The sequence below is a fragment of the Cydia fagiglandana genome, chromosome 2 (assembly GCF_963556715.1).
Source record: "Cydia fagiglandana chromosome 2, ilCydFagi1.1, whole genome shotgun sequence".
Lineage (NCBI taxonomy): Eukaryota > Metazoa > Arthropoda > Insecta > Lepidoptera > Tortricidae > Cydia > Cydia fagiglandana.
This window is the reverse complement of record NC_085933.1, coordinates 25,395,097-25,409,919: the sequence shown is the minus strand read 5'-3', so window position 1 is coordinate 25,409,919 and position 14,823 is coordinate 25,395,097. Positions and strand designations below refer to the sequence as shown.

The window sequence follows — 14,823 nt, the reverse complement described above, 5'->3', positions numbered from 1 at the left end:
GAATGATACAAATTTTGTTGTGTCACTATTCATCCAAGCCATCCCTGTTCACCTCAGTCGACGGTACCTATTTATACTGATATCTAATACTGATTATCACTCTATTTTACTTTTATTTTATTTTTCTTAGGGCTTACCTGGGTCGACCAACTGGGCGCCGTCCTGTTGGTCGTCCTAAATACCGTTGGGCAGATAGAGTGGAGGCAGATCTCCGTGAGCTCGGCGTCGGCGAAAGCTGGCGGGATACCGCTCTGGACCGATCAAAGTGGCGTGCTCTTGTGTTGGAGGCCAAGACTCATTTTGGGTCACCGCGCCAACAAAGTAAGTAAGTAAGTATTTTACTTAAAGAATGTTCTTTATTTCAGACCAGGTCCATATAAAATTTAAATGAGACATTTTTATTGACTCAATAGAAATGTTACATTAATTTCACTTAATGAAGATTTTTTATGAATATAAATGTTGTATAAAAACTTATAAACTAAAATTATACTAAATTAATAAAAATAAAGCCTAAACTACGATAAAAAATCGCCCCTCGGCAAGGTACCGTAGACGCTGGCAGCATTACCACGCTGAACTGCAATGCTTATGCGTTATATTTAAATATATTATTCATTGCCGGTAGGCGAGACCATTGTTTACGCTTTAGTAAGTAGTTAAAACGAATTGGAATCGACTAAAATGTACAATACGTCCCTTTTTATTTTTTTATTTCACGGTAAACGTTTCATTGCAGAAATTTGAATAATGGTCCAGCTGTAATAAAATTAATTTGTAGGAAGGATCAAAAAGGTGAATTTTGTAACAAATATCCAGTATCACAATTTAAAAAAAGTTATTATAAAAGAGGAATTTAATTTCAATCAACCAGTTTTCAACTTTTTCAATATCTGCAACTTGAATATTGAAATTTGTAAAAGTATTTTAACAAGAAATATTTATACGAGACTGTTTTGTTTTTATTTATTCATCTGATTTATAGCCTGACAAGTTCTTTTTTAGCCCTGATATAATGTCGCTACAAACAGCTTACATATAGCAACAATACGTGTACGTCATGAATAGTCGGGACAGTGTGTATTGGCATCGTGCAAGAGCGAGTGAGGTATACAATTATGTACATGTGAGTTGTAGAAGTATGTTTCCCAATCGAAACCCAATCGAAAGAGCATGTTTAGTTGATAATTAAGTATGAATAATTTACCTATCCGCCATAATTTGATTCTAAATATTTGACCTCCGTATATATATTTACCAGATTCAGTCACTCGTGGTGGTAATGGCTCATTCTTATAATAAATATTTTTGATTATAGCACTAAAGACGCCTTAAATGAGAAAAATAATAATTTAATAATTAATATTCATATTTAGTACAAAACTAACCAGTTTATTACAAACTCACTATGAAAATCAGTACCCGTCATGTCAACAAATAATTTCACAACATTGTTTAATGGAATGCTACTGAATCCCGTATCCTTTTTCTGTCGCAAGTATTTTAATGTATTTAAAATTATTTGTTTAGCATCGGTGTGAATTTTTTTGGGCATTTTGATTGCAAAATCTATTATTATCCTGAAATATTTACAATCATTTTCGATTTGTTTACATCGGTGACATTCAATGACTTTCAATGTCGGATGTCAAACAAAATAATTGCCATTAAAATAAATTAGTTCCATCGAAAATCCGCAACGTGGCGAGGGCTAAAAAGGAACTTGTTAGGCTTTACGACAGGAATATATCGAGAAATTTTTCAGCAAACAATTTTAGTAGGTAGGTACCTACCTACTTACTACTTATTTGGTAATAGTTATTTAGGATACAAGTGCAGAAAAGAGGAAATTCGAAATGCGAATTACCTATTCGCACGTGTATCGTACAACGTTTTACAGTACATAATTATGGCCCTTTAAACTTTTGACATACGCACGACGTGCTATTTTACGCACTAGTGCGGGAAAATAGGACCATATGTACTGTAAATAACTATTTTATGTTTATTTCTTATAAATTCAAAATAAGAGATTCCACTAGCCAACATGCGGAAACAACTCAAAATTAGTACAGCAACTGATAACTTTTTCACTCTCTAGTAGATAAAATTCAACTTTCTCATTAGTTTTTGAACAATTAAGCGAAATTTAACGAGCTGGTGTGGTAAAAAAACCAATGAGTTGCTCTCCGGGAGTGCCGACAGAAGTGAAAACTCAAACTAGTCCAAAATGTCTGCAGCACTATGTATAATTGACCCATCCTCCTTTCTATTGAAAAACTTTAGTTCCGAAATTGCTGGCCAGTGAGCTTAAATTTGTAGCGTTAATTGTTTAAAATTCGAATAGAAATTGTAAAGTTACTTTGCAGACCTCGCATATAAATATATTTGGTCATGATATTTTGAGTTTTATTCACCAGTACTAGAGTTCACTTTTAGTAGCGATTTCATCAAGATTTAGCTTTATTGAATTATATTGGAGTGATATAAATTTAGAATGTAATTGTGAGATCCTCGTATTTCAGCTCGTACAAGATTAGAACATTGAGCTTTATTACTTAATATAAAAGTCCAGTTTTAAATAATTGACCATGATGATACGTTATGACTCAAGTTCTTTGGTGAATAAAAATGAAACAGCAGGGGTTACGCGTTACGCTGTCTCGAGGTTAACATTTTTTCCCCACCTCAAAAAATGCACAGCGCCGCTAAAGAAGTTTTCACTTCAAAAATATTCCTAAAGCTTTTATTGTTTAAGTAAAATCTCAATCGGTACATCAATTTCAATCAGCCCAACGCTACGTACAGCCAATTTACCGGCTTAGCAACGACAGGTATAGAAAAAACAGTTACAAACCTTTATATTCACAAAAAAGCACTTTATAACTACACGCATAAGATCTCAAATTGAATGTCTTAATGGTTCGGGGCGGGAAACAGGATATTGCCATAAAATGCTTTCAATGAAAACGTGGATTGACAAATGACAGCAGAAGAAAAGATTTATCGGCGATGTAGCATACAGTTTATAAAATTGCGCTGTATATGTAGGCGTGACACAGAGATTGTGACGACGTGTCTTTTGATAGAATAATTTCTGTTATAATAATTTTTTGAGACATTTTTACTATATTTCTCGTCATACCAAACTGAAATTGCCATAATCGCGGCCTGTACCACGCGATAAAAACGTCGTAAGTGCCGTGAAATTAATGGTGCTTACGCGTTAAGCCGGATACTCATTAGCGAGCCGTAACCGTAACCGTTGCATGTACAGTCGCCATCAGATATATCCCAGCAACCAAGGTGCTCACAAATATCTGAACACGCCTCTATTGTCAAGGCGTTAGAGTGCGTGTTCAGATATTGTGAACACCATAGCCGCTCCGATATATCTGATGGCGACTGTACTGTTACCAAAAAAACATAGTGTGTGCGTGGGCAAGCCTGCGAAACACGTACACACTATGAATATCCGACTTTATGAATATCCCTGACATTTGTAGTGTTTAGTTTTAAAATATATTTTTATAATATGTATGCTAGTTTTAAGGTCTTTATGTATGGGCCACTAGTTGCCTGAAATAAAGATTTTCATTCATTTTCATTAATTTCATTCATTCATTTACGGCCGCGCGATTCTCGCTTCGCGTCTATGGTTTGTTGTCAAAACATTAACAACTCATGGCCCATAACATAATACTGGTTCTCGGTGCCAGTTCTATCATCATCTCAGCCGAAAACCCGTCCACTGCTGGACAAAGGCCTTCGCCGCCAGTTCTATACATACTGCCGTTTTCGAACTTTAAGATACGTCAGTTAATCGATCTAGAAACGATATGGATTAGAAGTGTCAGTGTCAAAACTGACGTATTTGTTTGAAGAAACGAGTTTTTGTCAGTACTGTCAGTGTCAAATTTGACACTGACATATTTAATCCATATCGTTTCTAGATCTATTAATTGACGTATCTTAAAGTTAGAATCAGGCCGTGAGTAATAGTAGTTTAATGTTTGAGGCCCAGAGAAGGGCTTCATGAAAATGAAGTTCTAAATAAATAAGGGTTAAATCCAAAACAGACGCACTTTCTCCAATCAACACATCCAATAGAAACAAATTCACCCCACCAATTCTCCTACCATCAAACATTCTCGTCCGCAACAACTGTTCCAAAATAAAAGAATGTTTCTCGGTACGTTAAATAAAATTAGACCGCCGTAAAAGTACGTTTTGCACGTACCGGCTTTGACCTTACCGAATAAAATTGCGGGCTCCCTTTGTAATTTAATTTACTTGTGCAAAAGAAATATACTTGATATAATTGCTTAGGGTCATTGTAAAGGCTTTTACGTCATATATTAATAAATAATTTTCTTTTCGGGCAAGATTAGGTCATCAGTTTCAGACAATGCGTGATATCATATAATGAAGCTTCTAATATCTTGTTTAGGAGAGTAACATTTTTTTTCTTACAGAATACAATACAAACAATTCACGCAGAGCCAAACCTTCGACCACACAATTGTAAGACCCTGACCGTCTGGGTCAAAAGGTAAGTCTATCTACCCCCCTTATTCATAAACGTCTACTAAAGTTGACAAGCCGATAATAATCGTTTGTCCCTTTCCGACGTATTGGTATGACGGAAAGGGACAAACGATTATTATCGGCTTGTCAACTTTAGCAGACGTTTATGAATAAGGGGGTTAGTCCGTAGGGCGTCCGCTAGCTGTGGCGCAGGTGCACGGAGCGGGGGAGCGGTTTAACTAAAAATAGTAAAAGCAACGCCCAACGTCATATCGCGTTAGTTTCGTTTCGTTTCGGTTCATTTCGTTTCGTTTCGTTTCGTTTCGTTTCGTTTCGTTTCGTTTCGTTTCATTTCGTTTCATTTCGTTTCATTTCGTTTTATTTCGTTTCATTTCGTTTCATTTCGTTTCATTTCATTTCCGTTTCACGCGAAATTAGTACGAAAGCAGAGTATTCCTGCTTACTTATAATGTGACCGCGACTGGTTTTATATCTATATTAGTCAAAAACTGCCTTGGAATTAATACTTAAAACCTTTTTTTTTAGATACGTCCGTGTGTATCAGCCGAGGGTTTGATTGATGGATGTGTAGCTGCCTTTAGTGGAATTGCTGCCGCTAAATCAATATTAAATAGTGCGGTATTGATACGGAAATATAACAGGGTGAATGGAATACTTTCTTACAAAATAGACCATGGAAATTGAGCGATATTTACACAAGTGTCGGCGTATTTAGTACAAACGGGGTGAATCGAGGTCATATTCACATTTTTTTTTCAATAAATTATGGTAACATTCCATTTCTAACCGCAGCTACACTACTGGTACTGAACGCGTCACTGTTACTGTCAATTTCCATAGTAAAATGAACAGTAGTGCAGCTGCGGTTGGAAATGGATTGTCACCTTAATCGTTGTCGTTTGTGATTTCAAACTGTCTGGAAGCTCATGCCTCATGGCTCATGGGTCTCGTCTTCGCAGTAAAATAACAAATCCTTCGCAATAATCGGAACACTTGAGAAGTTAATTGTTACAATTATAATAATTTATTATTTAAAGCATGTTGTTTCAGATACAGGATACCTACTTTGGTTAAAGATAAAATTATAAATAAGACTATTAAATATAACAATTAATTTGTATGCAACATAAGAAGTCTAGAAATTTTAATATTTTTTAAATGTTGTTAAACAAAAGTTTTATCATTTGAGGAGTACAATATTCATATTTAATTACACAAACGGGTCTAACGCGATATAATTTCAAAATTCCCGTTTGTGTAATTAAATATGTGTACAAAACGCGAGAGTTTAAAGCGAGTACAATAATTATCTATATATTATTTGCTCGTGTTACAGGGCTCACCCAGTATACGTACGACCCAGATACCTTTTTCCTGTTTCAACGTAAATTTATTCCTAACCATTTTTTCTCACATCATAACGTTATCAGATTTACATTAAGAATCTAATACAATCTAAAACACTGTCACGTCTTATAAACTCGGATAATCAGATTAGCTGCATTATGAGTCCATTAAGGGAAACACCGCGATAAATTGTAGCCTTTTGTGATAAAATCTCCTTCGTAATTGCTCGCGGCGGCTGTTATCGACCCAATTCTTGTACGTTTTTTTAACAACCGAGCTTTATTGAGAGAACTGTGTAAGATCTGAAGAATAATATTCTTTACGATGCTCATTTGTTTGTGTAACAAGCTATATTTCAAACTGAGGTAGTGCTTAATTATTTTCCATCGTTTTTTTACGGGGACGTACGAACGTGTCTTGCTATTTCAGTCAGTCTCGGTACAAAAAGTACTGAGGTTGACTGAAGTAGCATGACAAATACGAACGTTTCCGAAAACAATTATGCACAATGGGCCCGATTCGCATTTTGAAATGGACATCTATCAGATATATTTTAGACATCACCAAGATACGATAACGATATGTTTAAGATCTAACCTGTCATATTTGACATTTGCGCGATTCTGGAGATACTCTTGCGCGATTCTGGAGAACGATTTCCACAGGATATGACTTAGAGATCCAATTCACATCTAATAGATATCTTACTCTATCTAACGTAAAAGTGACATTGGTTGCCCGAATTGCGCTGCAAAAGAGAACTACATAGTTGATATCTAAACTATAACGTATCTAGAATGGATCTAGTATGTGTCGTCTCTTGTGAATATCTTGAAGTTCGAATACGGCAGTACATCTGTACTATCTGTAAGAATAGTAGATAATATATTTATATGAATACCGTAAATTTATAAATATGAATTGCATATTTTATTCTTACAAATGCCGGTAAATATCATACTGTATTGCCGGCCGAGTGAAAAATTTAACGAACGAGGTCGCTTAGTAACACAGGTAAAGCTTTTCCCAAATATGCAAAGAAATTGGTACTTCAAAATACCAATAATAAATAAATAAATAATATAAATAAATATTATAGGACATTTTTATACAAATTGACTAAGCACCACGGTAAGCTCAAGAAGGCTTGTGTTGTGGGTACTCAGACAACGATATAAACCATCATTGCACGTTATATAAAAATTTTAAGTAGGTATCTACTGGGATTTAAATTTAACTATGTATTTTTGTTTATTTGTTCATACATGAGTCTGCATAGATGAAAGTAACTTTTTACGACTCTAAGCGATCGTAATTAGAAGCATTACTTCCAATTAGTTACTTCATAAAAAGTTAATTCCTTTTATAATTACTCTCAGCGCTCCTGTTTTCACTTCAGATAAAAAAAAACAAGGCAGGTGCTTAGTTTGGTTCTAACGAACTCGAAATAGAAGAAAAGCTTCTAAAAAGTTAATAATGTCATATTTAGGGCTTAAATATGAAGTTAAAAACAAAGAAACAACGTAGGTATATAGATATAGACCACGGTAAAATTGTCTCAGATAAAATAGGTCGTTTTGAAATCATAATATTTTATCATAATCATGAAACAATTTTATTATTCACAGATAACAATAGTCAGCACAAATAAAACAGAATACCTAAATAAAAATTAAAACCGCGATTCGTCTGCTCGTTTGCCATATTATATTACAGTAAAAAAAAATAAAAGCTTTCGTAGCACAACGTCCTACTAAAAACGATTAAATATGTTATTTATCGCTTTTTATAGTTCGTTTTTTTAGCATAAGAAAGAACTTGCAAGAAGGTGAGCGATCTTGACGTGTCTTTTAATTGAAAAACGCTTTTTAAAAATCAAAAACTATTACTTATGAAAGCAGAAGAATGTAAAATGATCGTATTAGATTCATAATTGTTACATATTTGTCGTAACTTATTTTAAAAACGTGTTTTTCAATTAAAAGACACATCAAGATTGTTTACCTTATTTCTAATGCTAAAAAAAACGAACTAGTAAACGAAATTCAGCTTAACAGAAACGTATGATTCTACATTTTAAGAAGATTATAAAAAGTACCTGAAGACCTTTAATATATTTCATATTTCATATTTATTCATTCATTTATAACAATATACATTGTGTTTGAAATATTATAAATAACTTAACCTAATTAAATATTTACATTAAATTAAATAATTAAAATTAGATCTTACATAATAATCCATGCTCATTATTTTAATTAATTACATACATTTCATCGTCGTACAAGTGCAAGGCAAATAATTATAATTATTATAATGTCATATTAATTATGTCTATCGTATACAAAACTAGGTACGTACATATCTAATATCTTGTATCGTCCTCCAATAAATATTCCTCTACTGAATAGAAGCATTTCTGTAGTAGAAAAGCTTTTAATTTATTTTTAAACAAGTTGGCATTTGTGAGCGACTTCAATCCAATAGGCAATTTGTTAAATAAGATAATAGCCTGGTAACCTGCTGAGTGCTTAAATACCCTAAGGTTTGATCTGACAGTCAGTACATAATACTTATCATAATACTTATCTGTATGAAATCAATTGAAGCTTAAACAACAATCTGGGGGAGGAAGTTCTTATAAAAACATTAAATAAATTAGGTAATTTTGCAATAACAACGTTAAATCGTTTTCCTGTTCTAAAGAAAATTTGTTTCTTTCTCGTTTTCATTGTTTTCACGGGCCTATTCCATTCGGCTATTTGGTTGCAGATTTTAGGATATAACATGGTGAGGCTGGTGTCACACAACTGGGAGACTTACACAGTACACACGGGTCGATTTTACCTACTAACTAATTATCAAAAAATTATCACACGACATGCACATATCACACTTACACTGTACGATTGTTTCCGACGTACGTAAATACTTCTACATAAATATAATATTTGTTGTGACCTGGGTTCCGGCAGAAAATCAGTGCTTTGCTCGAAAGAGCGAAGCGTACCACTGAGCCGTGACCCTTTTGTCCTGCTGCAACGCACACAGTTTGTACTACCTACCTACTTTTATAAAATTTTACTTTTGTACCTACTCATTTCTATGCTATTTTCTTTGTAACTCAATTTTCTTTGTTAGTGTAATAATTATTGTTTTTTCTTTCTGTTATGATGTGTTTAAAATTATATTGTGTGTCATTGCAGCTGTCAAATAAATGATTTATCTATCTATCTATCTATCAAAATCATCTGAAAGGAATAGTAGATTGTTAACGAAGGGATGAAATGATGCGTTTCAACCGAGTTAAACAATACTTTTCATTTCGAATACAAGGAACAAGGCCCCGCCGATTGAGCGTGCATTAACTGAGCACACTCTTCATAAAAAAAATCCTATCTTTTTTTTGTATATGTACCTAAGACGAATAATAAGATCCTCTTACATTACAACACACTTGGATAAGAACGAAATAGAATTTGAGCCATTATTCCATCGACTTAGCATGTGTGTGACCCTATTAGCTAAGTGACAATAAACCCGACAAAATGAAATAGTCCATACGTTTTAGAAAATGTGACCGAATAAAGACAATGTTTACGACGCCGTATAAACTATGGCCATAAAATCGTTCACGGGACGAGCGGTCAGCCTGTTTTGCCGAAGAGAATCGCAGGGTTCCGTGGGTACCTAAAGGGTAAAAATTTGACGCTATTACTAAGACTCCACTGTCCGCCTGCCTGTATCTCATGAACCGTGATAGCTACACGGTTGAAATTTTCACAGATGATATATTTATAATTTATATTGTCGCTATAAAAACAATGAATCCTCACATATAACAAACGCGATTATTTTGCCATTTTTTGCGTAATGGTACGGAACCCTTCGTGCACCAGTCCGACTCGCACTTGGCCGGTTTTATTCTTTCCCTAATATTAATCAAAGTACAGTAAGCTGAAAAATACCTCATATGAAATGTTTTCATTCAGAAAGTGGCAAATAATTTTGCTGCTGTGTGTATAAATAATGTGCAGCTGTGTGTACCTACATAATACTAGATTTAAGAATATTGCCGTACCCTACCCGGGCCCATGTGAAACAACTATTACCTATGTAACACCTGTGTGCTTACCATGAATGCAATAAATATATAATTAATAATAAATAAATAAGCCTTTATTGCTGTTCTCAAGTGATAACAATATTTCTAATTTCTTTTCCGACGATTGGGTATTGTAGCAACAGCTTGTCTTTCGACAAAGGCCTCCTCTAACGATTGAAATTTCTCCCTATCTCTTGCAAGTCTAATCCATCCTATAAATATATAAATAAATAAATATTTGGGGACAATCTTACACAAATCGTCCTAGCCCCAAACTAAGCAAAGCTTGTACCTACTATGGGTACTAAACGACGATATACATACGTATATAGATAAATACATACTTATATACATAGAAAACAGCCATGACTCAGGAACAAATATCTATGTTCATCACACAAATAAGAGTGACATTCCATTTCCAACTGCAGCTGCAATACTGTTCATTTTACTATGGAAACGCGTCGCTGTCATTGTCAATTTCCATAGAAAATTAACAGTATTGCAGCTGCAGTTGGAAATGGAATGTCACTTTAAATGCCCTTACCGGAATTCGAACCCGGGACCATCGGCTTCATAGGCAGGGTCACTAGGTCAGACTGGTCGTCACATGAATTATTAATGAATAAAAATCGCTCGTTTTAGCTCATATGAACAGGCTGAACTCTTTTCACCATAGACGACCTTATTAAGTAGAAAGCTAGATAATATAAACATGAATGGGGATATTCTCTCGCTAGCAAATTCGGATTCTGTATGAAGAGAATGACAACAGAATAAATTAAGGATTGTATTCATATTGCAAATTTGCATCACAAGCACTCACATAAAATAATGATGTTAAATAAATAATAGTTATCGGATTTTATGTTTTCATCATAATTAAATTAACTTTCGGCAATGAAGTAGTTACATTTTTCATTTGCTTTCATTGATTTTATATCCCGAATCTAGATTAGCAGACACACATGATCTTATATTTGTTCCGATTTGTCGAATAACTTGTTTTAAAATTTAATGAAGGTTTTGCCATTGAAAGTGTATCTACATGTACCTGCCGTTATACGCGCCACCAGCATGTTTATCCGAGGCACACGCCACCGTTTTAAGTCGACCGCCAGGTGGCTTGGGTTCGACGACGGTGCCGCCCTTCCACACATCGATTGAAACCACTTTTCTACCCTACCCACATATGTATTACCTAACCCTTTGCCCATGTACTTATGATTGTTTTAATGTAATAAATTTTCGTTGAAGTTTTATCTACATTTACCTACAATTACAATTACAAAAAAAGGAATATTAGTTTAAAAACAATTGTTTTAACATAAAATATTGGTAGGTACACTCGTTAACAAATAAATAAAATATTTTTAAAGAGGGCTCAAGAAAATAATTTGTGTACTTACGGATAATACTTGACGCTGATTGTACAGTCAGCAACAGAAGCTGCTAAGCGGGCCATTTGTTCAAAATGATCTTGACGCGACTTTATCGTTAAGAGAATAAGAGCGTGTCAAAGTAATTTTTCATATCTCATGCTCTGAAAGTGGGTCGTTGTTGTTCTAAAAGGTGCGCAGAAAGTGATACGTTTATGCTCTAGTGCAGAAAAGTGGTGTACTCCTCTGCGTCCCCGTCCCACGAACAACTGGGTGGAAACAAAATGGAAAAATAGTGTCTTTAATTGCTCGCCTGGAACAATAATTGGTAATTGCTTAATTTTACTAACCCCACGTTGATCCTTTTTCTATAAAAAATTATGTAAGTGAATTGTTAAAAACAAATTATTCTTGATTTCTTTCGTTGAATTCTATTTACTCGATTTCATAAGGCGGGAACCAAAAGGAATACACCAAAAAAATTTTTTTAAACCTTACACTTGCGTAAATGAGCAAAGGCAGAATCTTATACAGCCACAGTTAAACGTTTGTACGATATTAAATTGATTTTTAAAGTTATTTAGCACTATATTCATGAAAATAAAATAAAAATTACTTATATTATTAATTAAATTATTATTTAATATTTAAAATACTTTTATTATGTTATTACGTGGTGCGGCGCACCAAGATCGCGGTGCGGTCCGGTAGTCTGTTGCGGCTTTTAGAACGAAAAAGTATAAAATTAAAAAGTTAGAGGCAATCCCGCTGATTTTCATACTGTAATGAACAAATCATTTTAAAATTATTGCAGTTTGTAAAAAAATGTGTGTTTTCGTAAATATTGCAATCTAAATGACTTTCGTTATTAATCTTCACACTTGTAAACTCTCCGATTGCAAGTAAGTCCTAAGGAAAATAAATCATGGCCGTAGATCTATCAGGTACTTCCATTACTGATTTTGCGAAATTGCCTTGTCTGGTTTGGTTTCCTCGCATTCGATATGAAAAGTAGAGTGTTTAACTCGGGTGAAAGGCACCATTTCTGTCTCGGACTATTGGCGCTCTCACTGCGTTCGAGCGCCAAACTACCTCGACAGAAATGGGTGCCTTTCAACCCTTGGTTAACAATCTACTATTGAACACCTCGCCCGCTTAGCAACTTCTGCTACTAACTGTACGTGTTTTGTAATAAACAAAATACCTTATTTAATATTATAATTATTACTTACCAATGAACAGCAAAACGACGCAGGTGGCGACGATTTGCCCGACTGTCACCATCTTGATCACTGTTTCTCTATTTCATTATTATTTCATCACTTTAGTTCACCAGTCATTTTATTTTTCATCACCAAACATCACTTAACACAATTTTTCATTAATTCACTTTTGAGTTTAACTTCATTATTAAACATTATTTTACTATTATTTATGAATTTTACTTTCACTGCGTAGTTAAGTTTTGTATTTACACATTAATGAATCTTATTTATGGCATTTCGTCTTCCCTTACCCTTTTTCAATTGTTTCTCTCACTTTTACGCTAGGATACAATCTTCAATTGTTTCTCTCGCATTTACGTCAGGATACAATCTTCAATTGTTTCTCTCGCATTTACGTCAGGATACAATTTTCAATTGTTTCTATCGCATTTACGTCAGGATACAATCCCAGATCGGGGCAGATACATTCCTCACTTGTCTGCGTTTGCGGTCAAATTTCCGCTGCGGTCGGCCCCGGTACGAATCTCCTGTAACAAAGTGGAGTAATACTCTTAACTTCAGGACTATGATGTGGTTGAAACACAAATTACTTAGTAGATAGAGCATGTAAGACTCGCGGTCACTAGACATTGGCGAACTAATATAATTAATGTGAGAGCGCATCCGCTCACTTTATTTGACAACATGAAACCAGGGGGTCTAGCAAAGATGACGTTCGCAGAGAAACGAATGGAAACGCTATCTGTCTATATTGCACTAATATGGAAGAGTGATAGAGACAATAGCGTTTCATTTAGTTTTATACAAACGATCTTGGTTAAGTCCCCAGATGTCTATGTAGGATGTCTTTGTTTATAGCTCCTACTCGTATAAAACCGAGAGAGCTTACACGCGAGTCACATCACACGTTAGTTTCGTTTCGTAATAGCATCAGCAGATGAAGACGGCTTTCTTGTGAATTACAAACATCGAGGGGTAAAGCTGGAAACAAATTATCGGACGCGGCTTACGGACGCGGCTGACGGGCGCGACATAAAAGTGTGCACAGTGTTCGGGACGTGGCTTGCGGACGCGCAACAACGCTTAGTCCACAAAGAACTGTAGACGAAGAAACATCCATTTTTGTAATCCTTTAATTTGAGATTATACAGTAATTCCTTGTTGCGAACACACTCGATAATTCTTTCGTCCATTTTTACCGTACGCACGCACGTCCAAGCTCTCTCGTAGTCCGCATCCTTCTGGCGCAGTGATGCGTCTCGCACCCCGTGCATACTACTGCATACCGTTCGCGGACGTTTTCGGCTGACAGGAACATCCAGCGCGCCAGATTTCTGTCGGATGTCCGAAGGCTCAAGGTCAGCACAAGGTTACGTCCACGGCTTACCTCCGATAGTTTGCACAGTTCAGTGTATATTCATTATCTAGATACCTATAAGTCGCGGCTGTGAGTCGCGTCCGTCAGCCGCGTCCGATAATTTGTTTCCAGTTTAATTTAAGGATAACGATCAGACCAAAAAAACTATTAACTTGCTCAAAATTAAAAAATATAAGGATTTCGCTCTTACCCATTCGTACATGTATTGGAGAGAGCGAGACGCACGGGTGAACTAGAACAAAATGACATCATTTAATTATAGTTTTGATGTAAAAGCTTCGTCGTTCGGATAGGCCTTCATGAATCATGAGAATAAATATGCATGTAAATATTTGCAATGCGTCATTTATTATAGGTAATCTATGATCTGAAGTGTCTCTGATTCAATCTAGAGCGTGCTGGGTGTCAAACGGGCGAACAGCAATTGGTATTTGATGATATCTGAGCTGCTTGACATAATTGATAGGGTTTAAACTACTTGACTCTAAGACAGAATTATTTATGTTAATAATTTAATATGTATAATATCAATATGTAAATTAATATAATATCAATAGTCTCTCTCTCTCTGATCATAAATACGAAGCTTGTTTGGTTGAAAGTCATTTAAAAACATAGATTTATGTTTTAAACTTTATATCAAAGTTGTAATACAAATAAAAGCATAATGCTTTACCTCATGTTTTACTCATTCTTAGAAAGATGTGAACAAGTCTACTGATGAAAAAGTTTATTAAATATTATGCTTGTTAATTTTAACTTGATATAAAAGCAAAATGTTTAATGCAGAGTAAACTAATATGGAGTAGATCCAACACAAGAGAACAAAAGTTACTA

The 14,823-nt window shown here is 34.9% G+C and overlaps 1 protein-coding gene across 1 annotated transcript in view; it reads right to left on the bottom strand.

The window, feature by feature from the left end:
* The window catches only part of LOC134679095 (uncharacterized), a 126,675-nt gene extending 113,866 nt beyond the window's left edge, over nt 1-12,809 (bottom strand). Inside the window, exon 1 of the mRNA XM_063537942.1 lies at nt 12,615-12,809. Coding sequence (XP_063394012.1) covers nt 12,615-12,666 — 52 coding nt within the window. The 5' untranslated portion in view covers nt 12,667-12,809. The remainder of the gene's footprint in view (nt 1-12,614) is intronic.
* Nucleotides 12,810-14,823: the final 2,014 nt, after the last annotated feature.